This window comes from Vigna angularis, chromosome 5 (genome assembly GCF_016808095.1).
Source record: "Vigna angularis cultivar LongXiaoDou No.4 chromosome 5, ASM1680809v1, whole genome shotgun sequence".
Lineage (NCBI taxonomy): Eukaryota > Viridiplantae > Streptophyta > Magnoliopsida > Fabales > Fabaceae > Vigna > Vigna angularis.
Genome location: NC_068974.1, coordinates 39,227,624 through 39,253,648, shown reverse-complemented (window position 1 = coordinate 39,253,648; position 26,025 = coordinate 39,227,624). Strand labels below are relative to the sequence as shown.

Below are 26,025 nucleotides of genomic sequence, written 5' to 3'. Positions count from 1 at the left end.
TAAGAGAAATTTCTGTAAATATTTTAAAAATATGAGACATTTAAGAAATTATTGAATGTTAACTATATCCGTTGGCAATTATTGAATGTAGTATTGTAATTACCGCGTGAATATTTACTATTTGTTTTGAGTGGTCATTAATAATCATTAATATCATATTAAAGCAGTAATTTAAATTATTTCGTCTTTTTAAGTTAAATATGACTGGATTATTTTTTGTAATGATGATTATTTAAAGAAGAGAAGAAAAGCGAATGAGAAAGATACAGGCCAGAGCGGAAGTCAAAGTTGGAAAGAAGAGTTTGGAGGAGAAATCCGAAATTTTGGAAGGAATCAAGGACAAATATGTCATTTCCGTGCCACATGTGTTCATTCTAATTGCTTAAATAGTGCTGCGAAGCCGCCGCGTCTCTCTTCTCTTTCTTTCTTCTCTCTCTTTTTCCATTCATTCATTCTCCACTTTTCCGGTAACCGTCGCCGGCGTCTGGTTGCCGAAGCGTAATGCTATCAGCTGCGGAGCTTGACTTGGTTTGCTTCGATTAGGTGGAGGATAGGCAGACGACGTGCGTGTGGAAACGGCGACGTTTGGTGGGATGTAGTTTGGTTTGATTTGATCAGGGGGAATGGGGAGAGTGGTGGTGGGAGTAACGGTGGGTTTGGCGACAGTGGCGTGTGCGGTGGCGGCGGTGGCGGTTGGAGGGAGAATGAGGAGCAGGGGGAAATGGAAGAGAGTGGTGAGAGTGTTGAGGGAGGTTGAGGAAGGGTGTGAAAGTTCTGTTGAGAGGCTGAGGCAAGTGGTGGATGCTATGGCGGTTGAGATGCACGCAGGGTTGGCTTCAGAAGGTGGTTCAAAGCTCAAAATGCTTCTCACCTATGTTCATAATCTCCCTGATGGGTAATCTAATCGTTAATTCCTTTCTGCATCATTCTCGTTCAATCACACGCACTCGCTTTCTCATGTTTTCTTTGTGCCACTGGGAATGGTTTTGTTAACTTGTCAATGTTTGATTGGAGCATGTACACTTCTACAATAGTAGAATGTTTTCGGGTTCCTTTCCTGTCTTTTGTTATTATTATCATCATTGCTAATTGCTCCTACTGTAGCATTATTATTTCAATTTAGTGCTAAAAATTATCAATTCTTTTTTAGGTTAAATATGTCTTTGTATTATAATTATTTATTTGTTTTTAATCCTTATATTTAATAAAATAATGTATTTTTCATCTTTCGTCAACTAAAATAAAAACATGATTAACAAGAAATTAAAATTTCGTTATTTTGTTGAGTGTAGGTACTTAAAAGAGATAAATTTTGTATAAATACTAAAATAAAAAATCTTTTAGTACCGAAAATTGGTAACAAGTTGGCTTTTGTCTCCAACTTGAAAGAATTATTTTAATTTGTCAGAATTTTAAAAGTATGACTTTAATATCTAGAACTATAAGATGGAGATTGAAATTTTCAAAAATTCTGGCAGCGATATTTCATTACTTTTGTAAACACAGTTTGTCTTCAAACTAAAATCATGTATTTTTTTAATTGGGGAGAGAAAGAAAAGATTATTTATAATTTCATTGAGTGAAACACAATTAATTGAAAGATACGATATTTTCAGGGGCTAAATATTTTTCTTTTTCTTTTTCTCTTTTATTTTATATATATATATATTTCATTGTATATCGTTTTGAAATATTAACATTTGTAAATGTCTCCCGCCCTTGACTTATGTGTTATTAGTATCCTTTGACATTGCTAGTATATTATGACCGATTTTTACTTTTAACTTTTGGACTTATTCTTCGGCAATTCTTTCTTATAATTTTAGAATAGGTCAACTCAGGTTTTCAGTTCATATTATGGCATGATTTTAAAATTTTGGAAATGGTTCCTAAATTCTTGTGCATTACTAGAAGTCTGGGTCAAGATTTACCCATGGAATCTAGAAATGGTGCTATGAGCATTCAAGTGTTCTTTTTTGCTATCATTTATTTAGTTAGAGAAGGTGATGTTACATGTTTACTTTTTCCGCTTATCATTTTATTTAGTTACAGAAGGTGATGTTTACATGTTATCAACATGTTTGATCATGACTTTTTTAACTGATTTACACATTTAGTGTTGATTAGTATATTTGTCTGTATCCACATACATGTTTGATGATTGCATGGATTAAATACTGAGATGTTATATTCATATTATTCTTTGATCAGGACTGAGAAAGGGACATATTATGCACTACATCTTGGGGGTACAAATTTTAGGGTTTTGCGGGTTCATTTACACGATCGACAATCCTCTGTTTTGGAACATGAAGTAGAGCGACAAGTCATCCCTCAACATCTAATGACCAGCACAAGCAAGGTGACATAATCTTCTACCCTTGTGATGTTTCTCTGGCTTTCTCTTTTCTCTTTGGGGAAGGGGGTTCTTTTAATGTAGTAGAATGTAATTGATTTTTCTTCATGCAGGATCTCTTTGATTTCATTGCTTCATCTTTAATGGAATTCATCGAGAAAGAAGGAGACGGTTCTGAGCTTTCACTTGACAGAAGAAGGGAACTTGGATTCACATTTTCTTTCCCTGTGAAACAAACGTCAGTTTCTTCAGGCATTTTAATTAAATGGACAAAAGGTTTTTCCATTGTAGATATGGTTAGTCCTTCGGCTTTCAAGCAATTTCAATATGAGAAGCTTCTATTTACACATTATGAAAAGAAGGGGTTTATGTTTATTATTCATGGTAGAACTTGATCACTAACTTTGTCTAGGCTTTGTTACTTTATAACTAACTTAGATGGCGAATCGTGTTTGTTTATTCAAAGAAGAGGGACTTAATTTTGTAGCACCTTTTATTTATATCGTTGCATTTATTTTTAGATCTGAAGTACCCTCTTTTTTTTTAAGCAGTATCGATTATTGTTTGTGTACTTACTTCGTCTTTCACAAGTTACAAAATAGATAGGTTAAATCATTCAAGTTACACTTGGTCGTTCAGTAATTATCAAAAAGATTTGAGTAATTTAACAAATACTTTGTACAAAAACTGTTTGCCTCAGGTAGGAGTAGATGTTCCTGCTTGTTTGCAGGAAGCATTGATACGAAAGGGACTAGACATGCGGGTTGCTGCCTTGGTAAGGAAGTCTTTCTTTGTCCTGATAATGATCATTTTAAATCGGGTTTATACCACCAAAATTTGTTTCTATCCTTTTTCTCACTCTTACGCAAGTTGGGTCAATTTCCCATATCACTTCTTCCTTTGATAAATTAGATTGTTCTAGGATGTACTTTATGTTCTTACAAGATACCTGAATTTTTTTAACTGTTAACCATTATGTTAATATCTATGCTGCCACTCGTTTGGAGGTTTTACCGACGTATTCCTGGATGACTTTTTGGGTGATATGAGTCAACCATATATTATTTCATATAAGTTGTCTTTATGTGTTCTGCTTACTATAAATTCACTTTTTTATGGTAATGAACCAAATAGGTTTCCCCCTGTTGTGTTTTAATTTAGAGATGGTTTTTAAGTCCCTAAAATTTATAAGTGTGCACTGTCATATATAATGAACCCTTTTGGCTTCGATGCGTTATTTGGAATATGATCTTGTGTTTATATTGATCAGGTCAATGATACTGTGGGAACACTGGCTCTTGGACATTATCATGACTCAGACACAGTTGCTTCCGTGATAATTGGCACTGGTACCAATGCTTGCTATTTGGAACGGGTTGATGCTATTATAAAGTGTCAAGGTCATCTTACATCATCAGGATACATGGTATTATTACTCTTGCTTTTTATTTTCACTTTCATTTATTGTTTTGTACTTATTATAATTCTTTCATCACGATATATGGTATTCCTTTTGCTTTTCATTTTCACTTTCTTTTATTGTTTTGTACTTATTATAACCCGTCCCGTTTATTAGGTTGTAAATATGGAATGGGGAAATTTTTGGTCATCTCATTTACCAAGAACATCATATGATATTGATTTAGACTCCGAAAGCCCTAATCCAAATGATCAGGTTGGTTCTGCTGCTCATGAATCCTCTTGCTTGATTCAAGATGACTCACAAGATTTTGGTAATCTTGATGTAGGGTTTTGAGAAAATGATATCAGGAATGTATCTTGGTGACATTGTGAGGAGAGTCATTTTAAGGATGTCGCTAGAGTCAGATATGTTTGGACCTGTTTCTTCCAAGCTTAATATGCCCTTTACGCTGAGGTGTGTATCGTATCCATCTTTGCTCGATCAACTAACTCTACGCTCTTGATAAGTGGTTAATCAATTATTCATTTATTTTTCGTCTCCCAATCATAAGTGGTTGATCTATTATATAAACTAGAAAAGTGAATTTGCTATATATTATCGCAGAGGTGGAGGGATCAATTCAGTTGACATTCTCAAGTTTTGTTTTTATTTCTGGAACGGACTTCACATTGACAACTTTAAATGTTCCTTGTGCTATTTCAGGACTCCTATGATGGCTGCTATGCACGAGGATGATTCTCCCGACTTGAGAGAAGTAGCAAGAATCCTCAGAGACATCCTTGAGGTAAACAAATCTGACATGACACCATATATTTTGTCCTGAAAAACCCTCTAAATCTAACAATCATTCCATATGGTTGGGTTGTGCGGTCTCAGATTCCTGATGTTCCTTTGAAGTTAAGAAAAGTTGTGGTGAAGGTTTGTGATGTGGTGACTCGCAGAGCTGCACGATTGGCAGCTGCTGGTATTGTTGGTATCTTGAAGAAGATTGGTAGGGATGGAAGTGGTGGCATCACAAGTGGACGTAGAAGTGATGTGAAAATGAAAAGAACAGTTGTTGCAATTGAAGGAGGTTTATATTCTAGTTATACATTGTTTAGGGAGTATTTGCATGAAGCTTTGAACGAAATATTGGGGGAAGATATTGCCAAGCATGTAATTCTTAAGGTCACTGAAGATGGATCAGGCGTTGGAGCAGCGCTGCTTGCTGCCTCGCATTCATTCCTATGATGTGGATACAGTAGGAGTTGCTATAAGTATATACATATATTCTATATGTATACATATAATTCTGTAAATCAGAAAGAAGATTTTCCCTCTTTTAAATCTGTGTAAAGGAAGGTTGTGTCTATTCTTTGTTAAGATGATTATTAGTATTATTCTTGTCAATTGTTTATTATTAGATGATTAATGGCTTAGGGAGTGTTTGGAAATGTTTGTTTATTAAATAGACGTTAATTTTTCAAGAATTTGTTTTTTAAATACAAATAAATAAGTGTTGTTTCTTATGTTATGAAATTCACCAAAGGATTTGCGTTTATTACTACTTTGTTGCCGCTGCTCTGGCTTGCCACAGTGCAGTTTCTGAAATTATTACGAGTGATTTTAAAATAATTTGATAATTTGAGAATCCAATTTTTATGAGCATTAACCATAATAGAAAGTCCAATTTTGCTATTATATGAAATTATGTTACAAAGCTATTATTAAGTATATGAATAGCAGTTGTTGGGATAGAAACGATTTTGCAAAACGATAATTTCAATTTATATTTTTCAAACGATAGTTTATATTTTTGGTGTGCATTTTCTTTTACCCATGTTTTCTAATTATTATTACAAGTACATTTGTTTTCGGTAACTTTCTGAAATTTTACAAATTTCAGAAATATTATAACAATAATTTGCAGGGATGTCAAAACCGGTAGCTTATTTTAAGTTTATTTTTCCTTCTAAAATAGTATAATCAATTTTAAATTTGGAACAACTTGTCTACACTTATTTTCATTTTATTTTCTTTCAAGGAAAGTTCCTGAAGTATAAATTCTAAAATATGGTATGACAAGAAAGCACTTATTGATATAAATGCTATTCACAATTATAAGACTAAGCAGCTAAGAGATTCTGGTATATTTTATAAGTATAAATCTACACACAATCCAAATCCAAAATCCTAATTTGATTAACAGAATGAGTTTCTTTTACTAATCTTAATTAATTGAATTGTAGCAGTTGTTGTCGCATAAAATATCAAGAGTATGATCACAGAAAAGAAGGACATTCACAAATAACAGAACCTTTTAACCTTTGATTGTAAAGAAAAGAAAGGAACATACAATGATTGGTAAATGATAAAAATATAAAAACAGGCTCCTCAGAAAAGGACACCTAAAAAACCAACTGTGGCTTCATCTTTTCTCCCACTAGATTCATCAATTTCCAGATTTGTACAACTTCTCAACCGTCTTCCTGTATTCTGTACAACACAACACATCACAACACAAACAAACTTTTATTAGAGACATGCAAAATCCTCAAAAGTTAAAAGTTTCAAATATAGATATCAATGTTCTCGTCACCTTCTTGATTGCTCCATAGCTGTGCTGCTTGTGGGTTTAGTGGTGAACTAATGTTTGGCTCTAAGTTTAACAAAAACAAAAGTTAGAAGAAGAAAAAAAAATAATGAGTAAGCATTAATTAACCATTAAGAGACTTCTTAAGTTACCTCCAAGCAGACTTTGGATGGATATAAGAATTGTTCTGACATCATATGCAGATGACCATTTATCCTACATAAGCAAAGTAAAACAATAAAAAACACACATCAAAATATAATGGCAATTCAAGAACACAATTAATGCTTAATCTTCATTATAAAATGTCACATCACATCAAATCACCTGGAGTATGTCTAAGCATATATTGCCATGCACATCAACATTGGGGTGGAAGCAGGTTGTTTCAAACTTGACTTTTGGAGGCTTAAAAGGGTAATCATTGGGAAAAGAGAGAGACAGCTTATACTCTGTGCCTTCAAACACAGTATCTTTGCTTCCACTGATTGTTCCTTTCCAGAAAAATATGTTGTCCTCTTCAGGAAATGCAGATATCCCAGAATCTCCACTCATCTAACACAATTAACCCACAAAACCAAAAAACAATCAGACATTTTCCCAACATTCAAATCACCCAATTATATGCGTGTATATGTGTTTTTCTTACCATCAAAGCCATCAATTCAGATTGCAGCCTGTTTAACAACACAAAACAAAAAACATTAGATCATAAAGAGAAGGCAATGGAACAAAACATCAACTTGATCTCTCAAATACTACTCTACCTCCTATACTATTGATTCTAGAGTAATTAAATTAAATCATATACATAATTCTGAGTATTGGTTATCTATCTGATTAGTCTCCAAGTTGGAATCTTTTATCAACATTCTGTATCAGTTTGATGGGTTACTTGCCATGAATTTTAATTCTTGAAAGATTATTTATGAATCTATTTGATACTCACTACAGAACACTACAAGAAGAAATTTAAGGTATATTCTAAACAGTAACATAACAAAAGAGAGAAAACAAGAAGAATGAAAAAGAACCTTCTGAGAACAGATTGAGAATCAACTGTCTTGGCAGGAGGGAGAGGCTGCTTTGAGGAAGCAATGTTGTTGGGTTGAGCAGATTCATTGTTTCCGTGAATGGTGTTAGTAGCCATATTGAGAGAATGGAATGAATAAAAAGAATAAATAAATAACCCTTGATTTGCAGAAAGAAGAAGATGAAGGAAGACAGAGATAGCAGTGTTCTCAATATGAATCTTCCTTCTTGCAAAGGGTTATGAGAAGAAGAAGTTGTGATGACTATTGAATGAGAAAAAGTGCGACTTTAAAGGTTGTACTAGCCGTTGGGAATTTCACCAAACCCTACATGCACAATAGTTCAGTAGTTCAAATTTAAACGTTGAGTAGCACAAAAGATCAGAACCCAACGGCTAGTACTAACTAAACCCTACTTTCTTTTCCTTTTGGGTCCACATTTAATTTTTTTTATGACACCTTCTTTATATATAATTTTTTGAAAGGAAGATATATATTATCATAATTGAAATTGATTGTTTGGTGCAGACAAATCTATAATAATGTAATGTTGACTAAAAAGGAGACAAAGAAAGGGAAAAAAACACTAATTTGTTTGCTTTGGTTCATATGAAACTTTTCTCTCTTCCAAGCTTTCTTATATGGTCACCAAAATCAAGCAAGAAGTGATTTTAGTTTTTTTTTTTCTTTTCCGCTATCTCCAAAGCAACATTACGCATGCTTGTAAACTTTCTTTTTGTCGATTTAAAAAATAAAAAATTTATTACTATAATAATTATTAAAATAAAAAAATATATATTAAAATGAAAAAATTCATAAAAATAATTATAAAATAAATAATTTGTATAATTTTATTGTTAATTAAGGGTAAATAGTTGAATTTAAAATATCAGTTACAAGAGTAAAATAGTAAAGAATTGTGTAGACAAAAATATCCTTGAAAGGAAAATTTCCATTTATTAATGTTATATATTAAGAATTACAAAAAAACTAATTATAAAATAAATACCACGACCACTGTAAAATGTTTGTTATAACAGTTTGTTTCTCCACTTGCCAAAAAAATAAGTCATTTTTATAAATACTTGTTCTATATTATTTTTATATATATTTTTTATTATTATTGTAACGGTCAAATGTTCATAATAGTCAAATAAAATATGAAGAGTTGATAAATCAAATTTGTTTAAATAAGAGGTGAATCACATTTTAAAAATTATATTTTATGGCATATTATTTAAATATATCATCACATCACAAAATGTAAGACTTGCCTGTGTTTATATATAACAGCAAAGATTAGCGTGATATGATCTTTGCACTGCTAATGACTATGAAAATTGATACTATTTATCACATGTTTAAATAATATTTTAAATACAACAATATTAGAAGAGCTAAACTTTTTCTTTTTTTTGTAAAGTTACACAAGCAGACATTCTTGAATTTTTATGCGTTAAGTGTCACACTCAAACATTATAGATCCAAGAGCCTACATAACCAAATTTAAATATGAAAAGAATAAAGTACAATTACAATTGATATGGATCAAAGAACAAATTAAAATTTGGATATGAAAAGTGAATGTTTTCGTAGGAACATAATTTCTTTTAGGAATGATGATAAATTCTATAAATTCAAATTCATAGAGCCACGTACCAATGAAACATAAAGCGATTTTTAAGCCAACAGTAGAACAAGTAAATTACTTTAATGATTATAATAGACTAGATGCAAATGGTTCTTTAACAACGTGCTAGGAAGCAAAGGCTCAATTTATAATACAGACATAGTTTACAACAATCATGTAAGAATAACAATTTATTAACAGATTTAACCTATCAATTCATTCCAAAATTAACAAACAAACAAATATTAGTGCTTAGTTCAAACTACAAGTAAAATTGTATAAAGGGTATTTCGGAATCAGCATGTTAATCTATCCCTGTAGAACTCTGGTGAAGAAGAACGCGAAAAGAACTCCCCCTTTCGTCCAATGCTTCAATTTTCACCAAGACAACGAACGACAAAACCAGCAGAGAAATCTTTACAGAGCAAGATTCTATTTACTATCTGCCACGATCAATATAAAATCTATACTGAGATCTTCTATGATTTATATACTCCATTCCTTTAAAAGAGTTTGACAAGACATTAGTGAAATCAGTTTAAGTGAAGACAAGACCCTACATTAAAGAATGCTACAATGAATGTTGATGGGTTAGAATTACAATCATGAATGCAATTGATGTATGAACTCTACTATGTCCAGATTACAATCATCTTCAGCCTTTAGAGCTACATGCTTGTTTCGTTATTCATCTTTCCATTTCCACAACCGTTCGTTAAAATAGAAGGCAATTGAGCAGAAGCTTGATCAACGCATTCGATCATTCTCCTACATTGAACCTGTCCAAGGACAATTCTTTTTATATTAAAATAATCATTTGCCACCAGACCCTGCAGGAAAAGAAAAACAACCATACAAGAAGCTGGCATCTGAAGTCCTGCCATGACTTTTTTCAGTGCAGATCATCAAACCTGCAATGAAGATAAATAAGCATAAGAATCTTGCAGATACTGACTTGTATCAAACATAAAAATCCTTTTGTTTAGTAGGATGAGGTCACTTGACAAACAATAGAAACATAAAAAGTTGGTCAATGTACAACAACCAATTGAATAGGACACTCGCAGGAGACAATATAACATGTCTATAGGATACCACAAAATCAGAGAAAAGTTTGTTTCTAAGCATATAAGTTAAGAAATCGAACACAACCTTAGGAATTTTATTTTGAAAGGGCAAGGGTAATACCACTTCTCACTTGCTGATTCAATTGTTACACTAGAAGGCTCCTCACCAACTACTGTATGCAACATTTTCAGCTTAACCCAAAAGATCCCTCATATTTAAGAAGAAAAACAATCCTCGAAGAATCTGAACCCAATTTCTGTAAACCCATTTATCTAACTAACTAGCTGTATCAATATATGAATCTTCCCACAAAAACAATTGTACCATAACCCCAGCACAGTGAAGATTTCATCCATGACTGCCAACGGTATTTAATTGCATGGGATCTGCAATGACAAGTGAAACTTTCGCTTTCAACCATTTATTACAAAACTAATATAAAAACCACAGAAAGGTTTTATGTCATCTTCTCAAAAAAGGGGAACTATAAAAACAATAATGTAGATGTTATGGACAGTGTACACATTCTGACGTGAAATTTGACGACATATCCATTTAACTAAAATTTATTCCAAGGACAGGACTTAATTTTTTTATTAAAGTAACTGCCCAATTATTTGAGGGGAGAGAGAGTTGCCTGCAACTGAGGAATACATAAAGAAGCACACTATATTAGCACAAAAGGACAAAATGCTTACCAAAAGTTTAGTATTATTTACAAACAAATATACCAAAAAAAATAAATTGTCACAAAAATATCAAAATAATAGGTGACATCACCTATTATTTTGTAGATAAATAAAAAAATAGTTTAATTGTGATCGACAGTCAATGATAGAACTTTTATAACACTCGTCTGATATTCTGACTGTTAAAAACTGAGATTTCAAATTCTTTAAAAGATGTAGCAATAAATGTCTGTCAAAAGCAGTCTAAAAGCAGTCTAAAACCTGGGGAAAAACCATGTAAAAAAGTAATTCAAAATAGGCTGACAAAAAATGCTTAATATATTTTTATTTATTCTTTTCTTTAAATGAAAAGTCAACCTAAAGTAATTATCATTTTCTTTTTTAATTTTTTAATTTAAATGTGAGCTTGTTATTATTAATGGAAACTTGTGTATTTTTGAAACTTAGGCCTGTGCAATATGATATGATTTCAACACTAACTTTTAAATGTTAAAAATTCATAAAATGATGTTTCATAAAAAAGAAAAATTAAAATATTATCTTTGGTTGATCTTATTAATGTATATGTATCACTTAAATTCCTTAATTGCAAGTATTGTTATCATTTATTAACACCAATTCGGTCATAATTAAACCATTAAGCCTTGAACCAACTTTTTTGACTGGTAAATTCTCAAATACACCATTACAATTTAAACATTGATTAGTAAAAAGCCTCCTACAAGCTTATTCTCAAATAGTATTAGTTAAAGAAAAGAGGGAATAGATCTGTAAATTCTGTGACGTAGAGAAATTTAAGGAGGGGAGGGGAGGACAGGCACGGTAAATTTTCCACTTTCCTGCTTTTAGCTCTCCTTGGCCAAGAGCAACTGTTGCTCTTCGTATTTCGACTCACTATTTTTCTCAATAATAATTGATTCATACAACATCTCTTCTCATGATGTTCATTTTATGCATAATGTCTCTGCGTCCAAATTTAACAGATGTAGACAAACCAGTAATAAAGATTTTCTAACATCAGGAAACCTGAGTGGAGCATAAACAGTGGACAAATTTGTCATTTAAAATTTAAAAATTACGCAAGATATGCATGATTTGTCCTTTTGACCTTTTATCATTTCATTCTCTATGTTCAAACAAGTCAGAATTAAAAGAGGGAAACATACCTCACTTAAAGGTTGAAGAGAAACAGGATTAGATAATTCCTCTGCACACTCATTTGCAGCACTGCTTTCAGGACGAGAAAATGCATTAATTTTCACATGAGGACAGATTGGAGCAGTTCTATCAAGACAAACATGGCACTTAAATCCAATAAGTTGTTTGACATTGTCCACATTAAGCCCAAAAGCATCACCATGAAACCAATCTGCATAATTAGCATAGTATGTTCAAAATATATTTTGATAAATGTTAAAAAGGTACGTGTACAGATATTTATGATATTATCTTCTTAACTTGCTAAAAGTATTAGCCTCTTTCCATACTCATCCCCGAGCCCAAAAGGAGAAAACACAAATGAGAAGAGTAGTCACCTCCACATATTTCACACGCAATATAATTCAAGGAGTATCCATTTCCACAACAAAGGCAGCAGTTAAGACAGTCAAGAGAGCCAGAAAAGTCTTCAGAGGAGACAATAGTCTTCTTCTCTTTAAATAGCAATACTCGCTCGTCATTTGGCTTTCGAGACAACCGAAGACCATTAAGCCAATAACTGCTACAGAACTTTGTTCTCGTCCCTCGTGTAGTTACTGCTAACTTTGTATATTCACCAGTAGGTTCATTGGACTCCGGAGAGGTCACCTTCTTGGATTTACTTTGCTTTCCCTTTTTGCGTCCCACGTTCTTTTTACCGGGCTTTCCTTTTCTGCGTCCACCGTTCATTTGACTTTGCATATACAGGGATTTGGCCTTCCTAGTAGATCGGCGAAGAGGTACACTTGATTGGATATTCTTACTGTTTCGAGATCTTCCCTGGCGTACCTTACTCAATGCCTTCTTGTTGCCCTTGAGGTTTACTGACATACAAACTGAAGGCACAGTTTTACGTTTCTTTGCTTGAATCTTCTGCAGTTTTGAGCCAACTTTTCTTTTATTGGTATTAGTCTTTGCATGCAACCCATCCTGACATCTGTGACATGAATATGTGCTTCCAGTATTTGATGTGCTACCTGATTTCCTGACATGCCTCTTGTGGAAATATCCTATAAATTATAAGATGATAATGAGATATGGAAGTAAAAATACAATTTATGAAAAATAACCAAATTTTCAAATATGAAAAGCACAAGATAGCAAAAGAAAACAAAACAGTAATCAAAACGTAGTGAAAGCATACACAGACTACTGCTCATGTGAAAAAGGAAAAAAAAAACAAAAAAAGCTTCTGGCTTCCATCACATAATTATCATATGCTGTAAATTTGAAAAAACATGCATTCATAACAAAAATTACTATTTCTAGGATTTAGGGTAGTCTTAATCATCATAACAAATGTTTTGACCATACACCTAGAAAAAATGAGATCTCAACAAACCTTCCTATCACTCCGGATGGGAAATTTAAGACACCCATCATCAAGACCAGAGTGTTTCAAATTCCGGATAGCAGCATGCCCAAAAAATGCTGCAGTATGATAGTTGTACTTGGAATTTATATCATGACCTATTTTGTAGAACTTGCACCGACTGGAAATGTGACCAAATTAATAATACATAAATGGGTGCAAACTTCATCTTACAAAAGAGTTTTGTGAGATTGAATTAAACTTAAAGTTCATCTTCTAAGATGGTTTCAAATCTTGTACTGAGATTTGTTAGACCTATCGTATCACCCACTATGATGCCACCATCAAACCATTTACAAATATTATTTATTCCCATGCTTGAGACGTCAATACTTGATGAGAAGAGGTGTTAGAGATCCTACATCAACTAAAGATATGAACAAATTATAATATATATATATATATATATATATATATATATATATATATATATATATAAAGATATAATCCTCATTTTATAAGTCAATTTTATGCCATTATTTAAGCTTAAAGTCTACTTTCTAGGAAACTATACAAAAAATACATATAAATTATGAAAAATGAAAAAAAAAATACTCAATATTCATGACACTCATAATTAACAACAAAAGGGTCACAAGTGTCTTGAACAAATCATACATGTAAAAAAATGTAAAATACAAGTTTTCTAGATAAAAAAAAAAACATCATCTTTGAAATTCAAGTGATACATAGAAGTAAAACCCGGAATATAGCATACGTAAAAATACTTCTCCATCAATTCATGATAATATTTACAATAGAGGTACGAAACCAATCCTAAGACTTTGTTTAGTGGTTTGAGCTTTTATGAGTGTTCTTTCTTCACATGACACAAAAACTCAACAAGAAACTGATTAATTGTTCAATCTATCCCTCTTCATGGGTAAGTTGAATGTTTTAGCACAAAGTAGAGAACGGCTTGGACAGTTTCCATGCTTGAAGCTCTTGCTTGAAAGGGCAAGTCAGAGAAACAAACCCAATCACAGGCCTTTATGCAACCTATTTGATTTTATTCTTGTCAATAAATACTTTTTAAAATCATTTCACAGAATAAAAATAGTTTGATACTTCAGAAACTATCGGCAATGGTGATGGGAGTGGCAGCAATAAGGTAGAAAATCTATGGCATTGATGGGAAAAAAGTGGTTTTCATATCTATTACTGTAAAAACATATGATTAAATACTTTTTTGTTCATACAAATACAGAAGTTTTTGCTATTAGCTCCCACCAAATATATATATATATATATATATATATATATATATATATATATATATATATATATATATATAATTTAATTCCTGTAATACCCTATTTCAATCCTTTCCATTCAGAAATAGTTATGTTGCTCCATCTGGTGTTGCACATAAGCATTTTTTTAACAATGAGTTGACACATGGCAACATCATCTGATGGAATCAAGAAAGCAATTTTGCAGCAGGACAAAAGACCAAAAGTTTGAATATTACAGAGATCAGACGAAAATTTACAGGGACTATGACTAGAAGAAAAAAGTGGTATATTAGTATGAACAGAAAAAGCTTAAACTAAAACCAGATTATGAAGAATAGGCTTTAAGAAAACTACATAAATAAAAGAAAACAAAAAAAAAAAAGAATTGTGTTTCAAAATATAGTAATCATGTTAAAAATCATTCTCTAAGATTTTAAGGCAGCAGTTCCTGACAACACCTTTACAACAGTGCCAGATTCAGTAAGATATAAGTTATACATTAAAATCTAATATAAAAAGTAATTCAGAAAATTGTAAAACAAATAAAAACATTGGCTATATATATACAAAGCAAACTATTGAGGAAAAAAAGTAACATTAGAAGACAAATACACACCTTTGCAATGGAGGCACCTCACAGCATCCCTGCCAATTTCATTTTAAAAGAGTATATATATTAGTGAGTATATTTTTACAGAGTAAATTACGCCCTTAACAAGATAGGAAGATTTCAGTGTAATTGACAAGTGCACACAAAAGAAAAACTTGCAAATGCATACATAATAATAAATAAAAAATTATCAAAAGAAAAAAAAGCACAATAATGATGACAGTCAATCCTCTAATGACTCATTAAATCAAATTATCATGGCTCAACCTTAAAAAAATATCTCAATGTTATGCTTAATAAAAGTTACAATGATCCCTATTGTTGCTGATTTAATACACTCCACATATTTCAAAAAATAATTCTTGCTGAGTTGGCAGGTCAAACCAAAATTAAAATTGCCCGTCCATAAATTTTTTTATCATTTTAATCTTTAGCAAAAAATACAAAATTATCCTTCTACAGTCCTATTATGTACTGGTTTATGTGCATAACATTATTTAAGGATACTATTATAGAAAAACTGATATATCATCATATATACGCATCTACTGATTCTTATTTATTGAAAATCCAACATGCTCTCTATAATGACAATATTAGATTTGTTGCTTAAGAAGTATTTCTTAGGTATACATTTCTTATAGACCACTAGTATCCAAGTTTGAACTATGGCTTTCATGTCATATTTTGGGCAGATATTGGGGGAAGGAATACTAATTTCGTAGATATTTCTGTAATATTTCTTCTTTTAGTTAACAGACAAAAACAGATCATCGGTAAACTTGAAAAACAGTCTCATCTTCAATCAACTACAATAAAACTAGCATGAACAAGATTACAATACAAAAGTATAGAAATCTGTAACAGATAATTTTATTCTAACAAAAAGAAAAGATAAGCCATGTATAAAGTAACAACAAGAACTAGTCATAACACAAAAAAATACTACAAATACCTCATTGAAACATCTTTGTTGCAGTGCCCACATTGATGACAATCAGATCTTTCCAATCTAGTAAACAGATATGAAAATCCCCTTTCTTGAGGAATTTTCTTGTTTACTTTACCAATCTCAAGCATTTTTTCAAGTTTCTTATCAGTGGATTTGCGAACAATTCTTTTGTCTTCAAAATTCTTTAGAAGATGCATTGGAACATAAGATTCCTCTAGCCAATATTTTTTTCTCTCACTAGAGGATTGTTCCAACAGAGAGCCATGTTTAATAACAACATCCGGAATAGCCCTTCTCTTTCCAAAATCAATAAGATATTTCAAAGATTGCCCTTCAGTGCACTTCCTGCGTACAATTGATTTTTTGAACAGCCTGACTGATTTTCTAGATTCCTTGTCCAACACACATAAAGGATGATTGTTCTCAATATCAAGCCACCTTATGTTTGAATAAAGCTCTCTAACCTGAAAATCATAAATAGCTTCTTAAATTAAAATGTATTTGATAACAAGAAAACAAGACAAGTTCATCAGCTTATACTGGTTATGAAAGGTCAGAGTGTAACATCAAACAAAAGATACTCATAATGTGTATACAATTTAAAGATTTATTACGTGTTTGCTTTGGGTCCTCTTCAAATTTAGAGGGCAGCATTATATTCCCTTTGGCAGTTGAATTTATCATGTTTTTAAGAAAAAAATTATATTTTTCACTATGTATATTTAACGTATTGTATCCTATTATTTTCAAATTAAATGTACCACCACATTGGATACGTGTCGTATCTGATATACAAATTGTATCTGTGCATCATAGTATGTCACGCAAGAAAAATAGACAACTTTGTAGCATTCTTAAAGACTTCAACCTTTATATTCCTTGTTTATTACTTCCTTTGTTTTGGATGATAACTAATCTCCTATTTGTACTTCCCCTATTTCTGCTAAAACATAACAAATCTTCAATTTACACCACAGTGATTATCGTCTTCAACAAGCCAGGTAATCATACCTGTAAAGCAAGCTGCTCAGCACTTGTTGACATCTCAACAGCTGCTCGCCAGGCAACAAATCTGCTTCTCCGTGCAAAGTCTGAATTCTCAAGATATAAAATTCCTGGTATCTTCTTACACCCACCTGTGGAATTTCACAATTTTAAATCAATTCAAATAACCATTCAAATGAAATAGGCTACTAACACAACATGCACAGCATACAAACGAGAACAATTTGCGACCTTGTCTAGCAGCCTTGGCAACCAAGGAGTGAGGCAAAACCTTCAAATTAAACAATTTTCGGGACAGCCTGCCACCTCTCCACCAGTACATTCCCAAACCACTAGCACTGTTTGAAGATGAACTGGTTTCATTATCTGAATACCTGGCCCTTTTCTTTGCAATACCATGCCTGGAAGATGTGCGTGAAACCACAATATGAATAGCGGACCCCATTGTAGGAACAGAATCCACATGCTTTAACCAATCTGCTGAAAGAGCAAAAGGCCGCAAATTGGATTCTAACTGCCAAATAAAACATTATACAGTGTCAGACATTTAACTACAAATATTCAGAGAAATGTAAACAAAAAGCCAATGTTAGCCAGGCAGCCAGCCAAGTCAGAAAAGACATGTTTCTTTTGTTGCTAGCATCATAGTTTTAGCTTCAAAAAAATCAAAGGTAGACAAAAAGCAAATAGTGAGAAATTAGTAAAAAGATATACCTCTGGTACATTTATGGAAACATGAACACATTTATAAGGTGTGTACACCTGATACTTATTATTTATTTTTCAGTCAGTTATATATCACTTATACAGTACTAGTCAATTCTGGCCACCAAGCAATCTTAAATTTGTAGGAGAAAAGGTTCTGTTTATAGCTCTATGGTGCTCTGCTCAGGTTGAACTAAAGGAAATTGATATTACTGGTATGTAGAATGATACAACTCTGTTGCATCTATGAGCCAATTTGGCTCTACCTTTTTCCTCTTTATTCTTATTAGGAGGATTTATGACCCTTCTCCCTCCAAATGTACATTATATGTTCTTCATCTATCAAATAAAATCAAAGGAAAGGGGGAACAAAACCTTTAGCACGATATCTAAATTAACAAAAGTGGTTTTCTGTTTTTACTTGACTTCTAGTGATTGTAAAAAGAAAAGAGCTTAATGAAGTTATACTAATATCACAAAACTTGACAGACATAAAGGAGTTAGAGTAATCATGTGTTTAATAAAAATGATTGACAAAGAGAAAGCAAATCCTTACAAGAAGCAATAATCGCTTAACACGAAGAAAATCAGATGTCTTCAAAAGATCTTTATGCCAAAGATTTATTTGATGCAGATTAAGCCACGGACCCAATAAAAGCCCACGTAACCGAACCTCAAGAGAGAAGATAAGGCATATGATATCTCTAAGATGCCCATTCTGGATATTCCTGGGTTGAAGCCCAACCGAAGTGCTATTGGACACTTCCCAAACAGGCTTCACAACAGAATTAAACAAACAATCCCTGTCTTCATTAGCAACTTTGCAAGTAAAGCACCACCCACATTTTTCTTTTTGAGCTGCTGCATCCAGTTCGGGAATACTTGGCCAACAAAAGTTAGTAGATTTCTTCATAATGACCTTGGTTTGATCTGAAATAAATTCTTCTTCAGACATTGCAAAAATCTTATTCATTTTCTCAGGCGACTTACACATCAACTCCTGTGCAACAAATGAAGCTGTTCGGGCAAAGCTATAATAGTTTACATACTCAGTTCCACAAGGTCCTTCAGAATTATCCTTACTGTCTGGGGAGGGGGTACTGCTAGCACCTACAGATCTTAAGTTTATTTTATGCCCCACATCCAAGCTGGAAGATGTCAAAGAACAGTCGGGATAGTGTCTTTCTGGTACTCCTGGCTGATTCAAGGATTCATTACATCTATTGAAATCATTGAGCCCACACGTCTGAACATTGTTGGTGCCTGTTCTCGTCTGTGTGGTATCAGCTGATCCATCTGAAGCAACACAAGGACTTTCTATGGTGATCGTTGAATCTAGGCAGTTCCCAACTTTTGGAAACTCTTGGCCAAGTTGCATACAACAGTCAACAGTTGAATTTTCATCCAACTTTCCTTGATCATTGGCCTGATTATTGTCCAAACATATCTCTGATGTAGAAGGTGCCAAAGATGTATACATAGTAGAATATTCTCCCTTCATCTGCATGTTCTTGCCGGAATTTTGATTAAAGACACTATCCCCTACATTCAAGTTAGCTTTGATATCCCAATGCTTATAGATAGCCATTAGTATGCCTCTATATAAAGGACCCATAGATTTTAGAGCTTCAATTACTACATGTATATCATTTCGGTGGTAGTAATAGAACAATGGCCTTGCTTCAGATGAGCTTGACCTGCAAAGGTTTCAGCATTCAAACAAAGTGTGAACACTCTAAAACGATAAGAGGCAGGTACAGGACAGATTAGACTTTAGATATGTGAGATATGGTTTGCATTTTTCACAATGACAACAACTCTAGCCACTTCAAATTTAAATGGAAAAACTACATCTAGTAAAAGGCGGTTGTGATATAAAAGAATTATCAAATAGACAAGAACAAGTAAAACTGTAGGCAGTCTACATGTTGTCAACCAGATGTCCTGCATGAATCTTGTCTAATACATTGGGATAGCTGTGAGACAAGCTACCAAGCAGCCTAGATGTTCAACAGAAAGTCATACAGCAATTTCCAATAGAAGAATTCTATGTTACTTATGAAATAATGTTTAGCAAGCTAAGGTATGTGGCGGACACACCAACAGGTATAACTACACTTACACTAGCAGGTAACTGCAGCTGTTGAAATAGACACTACCATCCATATCCATCCCTAATAGGTCTGCTCCTCGAAGTGACCTTCGTGATTTCATCCAAGCCCTGTGTTTGCCAATTCCACACTCAGGGCAATACCAGTCACCTTCAGGCAGTTTGTCACTGGCAATTCCCACACATCGTGAATGGAATGCAGCAGGGCAACCGTCACAGCATATTAAACTACCATCCATCTTGCACAGGCAACACTCGTCACTATTCCAGTCAGTTGTGTCATCCACATTCTCCTCAGTCAAGCAGGAGCCACCAGACACATCCATTACAGCTCTTCTTTTCTTGGATGCGTCAAAATACATATTCTGATCAAAACCCATATCAGTCTCCGTAACCAAAGATCTTCTGTTAAGCTCTGACCTTATGGCTTCTGATTCAATCATATCATCACACAGGTATTGGAGAATCTCGACCTTCACCATTACAGGTTGTCTATAGTAATCAGTTCTGAACATTAGATGTTTAATATCAAAACCAGTTTTAAATCCTGAGTCATGAATCAGAAGGTACTCTGCCATGAAAATAGGCCATGTGACCAGGTCCAAAAAATCCCAGTTAAGATTCCTGCATTAAGGTAAAAATATAAAAATGGAGAACTTGTAAGGATAAGACGGTCAAACAGATTGACAAGTATAATAGATTGAAAGAAAAATTAAATAAATATACCTCAGACAATTGGATGCAGATTGGCAACCCTCATTGGAAAGGTATTCCAACTGCTTCCTCAGAGTTTGCAAAATAGAAACATGAATGCTGTCAAATAATAAACTTGGAATTTCAGACTTCAGTGCAGCCACAAGATCCTCCAACTCAAATGGACTCAAAAATAACAAAGTACTGAATGATCTTAAACAGGCATAAATAGAAAACAGTTCAAGAACAGGAACACCATCTAAATTCAAATTTGTAGAAGACGGGGGCAATTGCAGCTTTGGAAGAAGATTGTTGCATTGCCTGTATCTAAGATCATTGTTATATTGCTCAGATTTCTGAGAAACAAGGATTAGAGGTTTTTCTTCTGTTAAGACATCAGTTCCCAAGGTTACCAAAGCATCATCAGCCACTTCCACTTCTAAGGTGCTTGAAACCCCTTTTCTGGCTGATGCCCGACGAGAGCTCCTCCTTAAAACTGTCTCTGGCATGGCTCCTGGATTATCTGATAATTTTCTTCTTTTCCTTCTACTATTTTTTTGTTTGCATGGACTTCCTGAAACATCTAGGAATTTTTCTTGTTTGCAAGGACTTCCTGGATCATCTTGGTATTCATGAATTATGGCAATACCACCTTCAGAAGGACAATCAACTCGCTCCCCAAAATCTGAATCCCTAACAGAAATTGCACTTGAAATCTGATGAGAATTAATAGTCCCTGCGTCTTCTTTGCGACTGTCTCCTCCATTTTCCTCAACCAAACACAAAGAACCTTCTTTAGATGGATGATCAGAAGAAACATGAATTACCTCCAATTTAACCGCATCAAAGGCGTGATTGAAATTACCATTAATGCCGTCACCTTCCACAAAACTATTATTAACATTTATCTCTTCCTTTTGGGACAGCCCCATCTTACCAAACAAAACATTATCCACCAAAGAATGTCCATTTCCATCACCATCACACCGAGTTTCCTTACCTTCTTCACATACTACCTCCACATTCAAATCAAAGTTACATTCCCGCTGCATTGCCTCTCCCCTGCTGACGTCATCCTCATTACTCACATCCAAATTTAAATCAATGCAATCTCTTCTCTTCAAACGATCCTCATTACTCACATCTAGATTTAAATCCTCATCCAGATTAGCATTCAAATCAAGTCCATCTTTAACACAACTAACATTTCCGGATAAACTCTTGTTCAAACTATCTTCTAAGCCAGTTTCCTCTATCAGAGTTTCTCTAACCCCATTTTCCTCCTTACTCCCATTAGCATTGCCCTCAAGATTCCCTCCATTCCCAACTATACCATCCAAATTTCTCTCTAACACACCACTATATAAATCCAAACCCCCACCACTACCAGAAGAAACATCCCCATCCAAAACCCCCCTAAAACCACTACCCTCCGCCACCAAATTCTCTCTAACATTACCTGAACCTGCTCCAACATCGCGCTTCCTCTCGACCCGGCAACGCTTCTTAGGTTTCCGACCAACTCGAGGCTTAGCTTTGACACTCTCCGGTTGAAATTGCAAGAGAGAAGCCACGTCAGAGGACTCCAATTCCTCAGAATCACCATCTTCGTAAACGATCTCCAAAAAACCAGACGCAGAGTCGTACGATTTCACTGTTCCCGAAATAATCCCAAACCCCTTCACCTCTTTCTTAACTGTCTTCCCCACAAACTCCATCGCTACACTGCAATCCCAACGCAGCAAGTGATCTCCATGAGCAATTACTTACAATAAACGATGAAAAACACTAAAGAATTCATCAAGAAGCAAAAAAAAATAGTGATGTAAGAGAGAGAAGCAAACCCTTGTGGTGGCTTTGGGTGCAGCAGAAGAACATAGAGCAATTCGAAGTGTTTGGGAATTGAAATGAAGAAAACGAAAGTGCGAGGGAAGAGAGAGAAACAGAAAGGATGTGGAAGTTGGGAAGAAAAGAAAGGCAAACGAGTCCCTCCTTCTCTCCCTCTCTCTCTCTCTAATGTTGAAAATGTTGAAGTGGGTCAAACTAACTAGTGCGAACTGGAGAGAGGAGAGAAAATCAAACAGTAACAACAAATTCTTCCCATTTTCAGACACTTTTCTTTATTTATTTATAATAATTTATATGTGGATTTCTTTTTTTTATTCTATGAAAGACAAATTATAAATGTATTGTTCAGAGCAGTTGCGAGTTGGTTTGATGATGGATTGGTTGATTTTCTTCCCTTCTTATTCTATCTGAAACTCTGCTTTTACCATCTTTGAATGTTATACCATCTATTTTTAATTATTATTTTTTGTCATAAATGATATAACATATTTAATTAATTTAGTCTTCGTAAAAATATTAAATTTAAAATGGCTTGGGAGTATTTACTACGAAGATTTAACCATTTTCTTATATACTTATTTGTGTTGTTTAATATTGAGATATTTATTGCACCCAAATAGAATTGGTAATAAATCCAAATAACAATAGATGTGTGATAAATATAATTTTTTAATAAAAGTTTCAATCTAGTTGAAACAATCAATAGTTTATATGACCACTCTTCATCCAAATAACAACAAATAAAAGTTAGCCACTTATAATTTATTTGATTTGTAATAATTCAAATCATAATCAGCATATGGTATCAGTTTATAAAACCCAAAATGTCAATTAAGGGTTAAAATGTTGTATTTTTATAAACTGAGAAATTTAACTTAAAAGATTACATGGTTGTCCTTTAAAAAGGTAAAAACGTGGTTGAGTGTTTTTATGAACAAGGTGATAAAAGTAAACAAAAAACAATAAATAATATATTAAACAATTAAAAATAATAAATCCAACAAAATTAGACTATTGAATTGAATTAAATTAAATTGAAAATATTATATTAAACTGAACTCAGACTCAACTGGATACATTGTGGTAAAAGTAAGTGCATTTTAAAATAACTGACTAGTCATGCATTAAAGATGACATCATATAGAACAGTTGTATTTTTAAACATTACTTTTTTGTTTAACTTGGAATTGTGCTCACTTTAAATAAAATTATGTTTTTCTATTTGGGGAGATATCTATGTACACCACACATCATATTATACATTGCCTATGTGTTGCATACTGTTACCAAATACATCCATGATCTTAGAAAGTAACATATGAATACAAGGTATTTAAAGTTATACCGTATGATCGTAGTGTCTAATCGTACGGTATAGGCATCTGATGACAGAAAAATAACTGAAATTAGATAATTTCTAGTCCTAATCAGCTATAAGTACAATTTATAATCAAATTTTTTTGGTAACATTTATTTATTAGATATTAGATCCTGAATATCATGTTATTAATTATAAGTTTATTACAAAACTTATAAATATAAATCAAATGTGAGAAGATAGTGATTATATTTATTGTGAATTTAAAATTTGAATATGGTTTCGATGAATTAAATTATTAACTTGAAAATTTTTTTGACAGGTATTCATACTTATATAGAATTTGAACATTAAGAACCTGAAAAAAATTTGACTAAGTATATTCAAAACAATCAAGATAACTCGAGAAGATGTGAAAAAGTATTTTATAAATACTTCAAATTTAGACCCGAAACAAAACTCAATTTAAAAGCATATTATATATATATATATATATATATATATATATATATATATATATATATATATATATAATTATCAGCTAACAAATGCATATCTTAATATTTATTCAGCCAATTCATTCGAAAATGCACATTCTCTAGTTAATTTAATCTACATTTGTCAATAATAATCTTCTTATTACATGAAGAAATAAATAAAAGTTATTTTTATTCAAATGCATGTACGAGGTGTAACACTTCAAAATTGTAAATATCTATTACAAAATATTAAATACTTATTAAAACAGTATCTCAGACTATATTACAAAAAGAAGTTCTTTGCAATATTGTAATTTCCGTAATTTTTAGTTTTGATAATATATCAAATTAACCAAATTGACTATAAAAAAAAGAAAAAAAAAATTACATTTCAAGGTCAACCATGTGATAAACACACACAAAACTCTTACAATACTCATAACCACTCTTCATGTTCACATGTTTAGTAAAGAGTTCAATCCTTTTATTACCACAAACAGATATACTATGTTTTTTAAATATAATTTTACCTTAATAATAACTACACTTAGAAAAATAAAATGCTAACAAATAAAAAGTGATTATTTTACCATACATACATTACCTTCATAACTTTTAGACAAAAAGTATTAATTTTCCATTTAAAAAATACTTTTTTCATTCTTGTATTTTTTTATACTCCATTTTTTAACACATCATAAATTGTAACATCTCATATAATAATGTAAACTACTAAATAAAACATTATAAATAGATAATCAATATAAAATAATTATCATAGACCATTCATAACTACAAACGTATCACATAAAAAAAACAAATAACATTTCTTTATACTGTTGGACCCAAGATTGCTTTCAACCATATTAGTTTTGGGAGGCTATAGTTTGGCATTTGCTATCTACGCCCCTTTTGTTTTCCAAATACCGCTTTCATAACGAAAAGGTTTATGATCTTGCTCCGGTCACTTTATTTCACCCCTTAAGCATTGTTTATACAAATAATACAATGTAACTTGGTAAAAATATAGAAGAAAGTAAGAATATGAAAGGGGTGCATAAATAAAAAGGTAAACTATAGTTTTTTTTTTATATTTATTAAAAGTGTTTGGATACAGCTTCGGGCAAAACCCAATCTAGAGTATTGGGCATACAAGATATAGATCAAACACAATTTTTCTTTTATGTGCACATGGTAACCTTTGATTTTAGCTCTATAAAACACATTTTAAGTCCATTATTATGGTAAAAAATTCCCTTGAAAATTTTCGGGACAATAAAATTAACATTTGGATGAAGTAAAAATGGCATAGCATTTTTTTCTCCATCCTTTTATTTCCTTTCAGCCGCCTAAAGCATAAACTGCTGCATGATTTGTCATTCACTTCAAACAAATGCTTTTCTCGCTATTTGCTTTCCAACAAACAAAAACCTAATAAGAATAACATGTGTGTTGTTTCTCTTAGTATTAACGAAACGATACCATGTTTCTCTTAAGTATTAACTATCTATTTATTTTAGTTCTCCCATGCTGCAAAGGTAAAGCTAAACGACAATTATATCCTCAATTTGACGATTCTCTTTCCTTGTAACATAGCACATGCAGGATCATTTGGGTAATTTCAGACACGTTCAATTCTATGGTAATCGGCGTAGTTTCTCACGATATTGTTTTGACTATGGAAGTAGCATTTGTAAAGAAAGCAAAAGTCACAACAACCTCATTAAAAAAA

The 26,025-nt window shown here is 32.7% G+C and overlaps 3 protein-coding genes across 5 annotated transcripts; 1 reads left to right on the top strand and 2 right to left on the bottom strand.

Moving 5' to 3' along the window:
* Nucleotides 1-407: 407 nt before the first annotated feature.
* Nucleotides 408-5,197, top strand: LOC108340708 (hexokinase-3). Its single transcript, XM_017578238.2, has 9 exons — nt 408-895; nt 2,212-2,362; nt 2,470-2,652; nt 3,057-3,131; nt 3,627-3,782; nt 3,933-4,031; nt 4,105-4,232; nt 4,482-4,563; nt 4,656-5,197. Exons 1-9 carry the CDS (start codon nt 624-626, stop codon nt 5,007-5,009), a joined length of 1,500 nt encoding a protein of 499 aa, XP_017433727.1. The 5' UTR covers nt 408-623; the 3' UTR covers nt 5,010-5,197.
* Nucleotides 5,198-6,066: 869 nt separating this feature from the next.
* On the bottom strand, nt 6,067-7,671 carry LOC108340709 (ubiquitin-conjugating enzyme E2 20). The gene is made up of 6 exons (XM_017578239.2): nt 7,386-7,671; nt 7,001-7,028; nt 6,679-6,906; nt 6,504-6,567; nt 6,358-6,417; nt 6,067-6,254 (listed from the first exon to the last, which is right to left on the bottom strand). The coding sequence occupies exons 1-6, from the start codon at nt 7,499-7,501 to the stop codon at nt 6,211-6,213; spliced, it is 540 nt and encodes a 179-aa protein (XP_017433728.1). The 5' UTR covers nt 7,502-7,671; the 3' UTR covers nt 6,067-6,210.
* Nucleotides 7,672-9,470: 1,799 nt separating this feature from the next.
* LOC108339579 (DDT domain-containing protein PTM) lies at nt 9,471-22,734 on the bottom strand. 3 transcript variants are annotated; one of them, XR_008248857.1, is made up of 13 exons: nt 22,493-22,734; nt 20,682-22,373; nt 19,968-20,579; nt 18,402-19,542; nt 17,372-17,654; nt 17,147-17,271; nt 16,139-16,599; nt 15,190-15,218; nt 12,305-12,976; nt 11,936-12,138; nt 10,405-10,466; nt 9,869-9,923; nt 9,471-9,791 (listed from the first exon to the last, which is right to left on the bottom strand). XR_008248857.1 is itself a non-coding variant. In XM_052877660.1 (12 exons), exons 2-11 carry the CDS (start codon nt 22,364-22,366, stop codon nt 10,452-10,454), a joined length of 5,226 nt encoding a protein of 1,741 aa, XP_052733620.1. In that variant the 5' UTR covers nt 22,367-22,373; nt 22,493-22,734; the 3' UTR covers nt 9,471-9,923; nt 10,405-10,451. The 3 variants fall into 3 exon arrangements, 2 of the variants coding, with proteins under 2 accessions (XP_052733620.1, XP_017432218.1); XM_052877660.1 differs by having other exon boundaries at nt 9,471-9,923; XM_017576729.2 differs by lacking the exon at nt 10,405-10,466.
* Nucleotides 22,735-26,025: the final 3,291 nt, after the last annotated feature.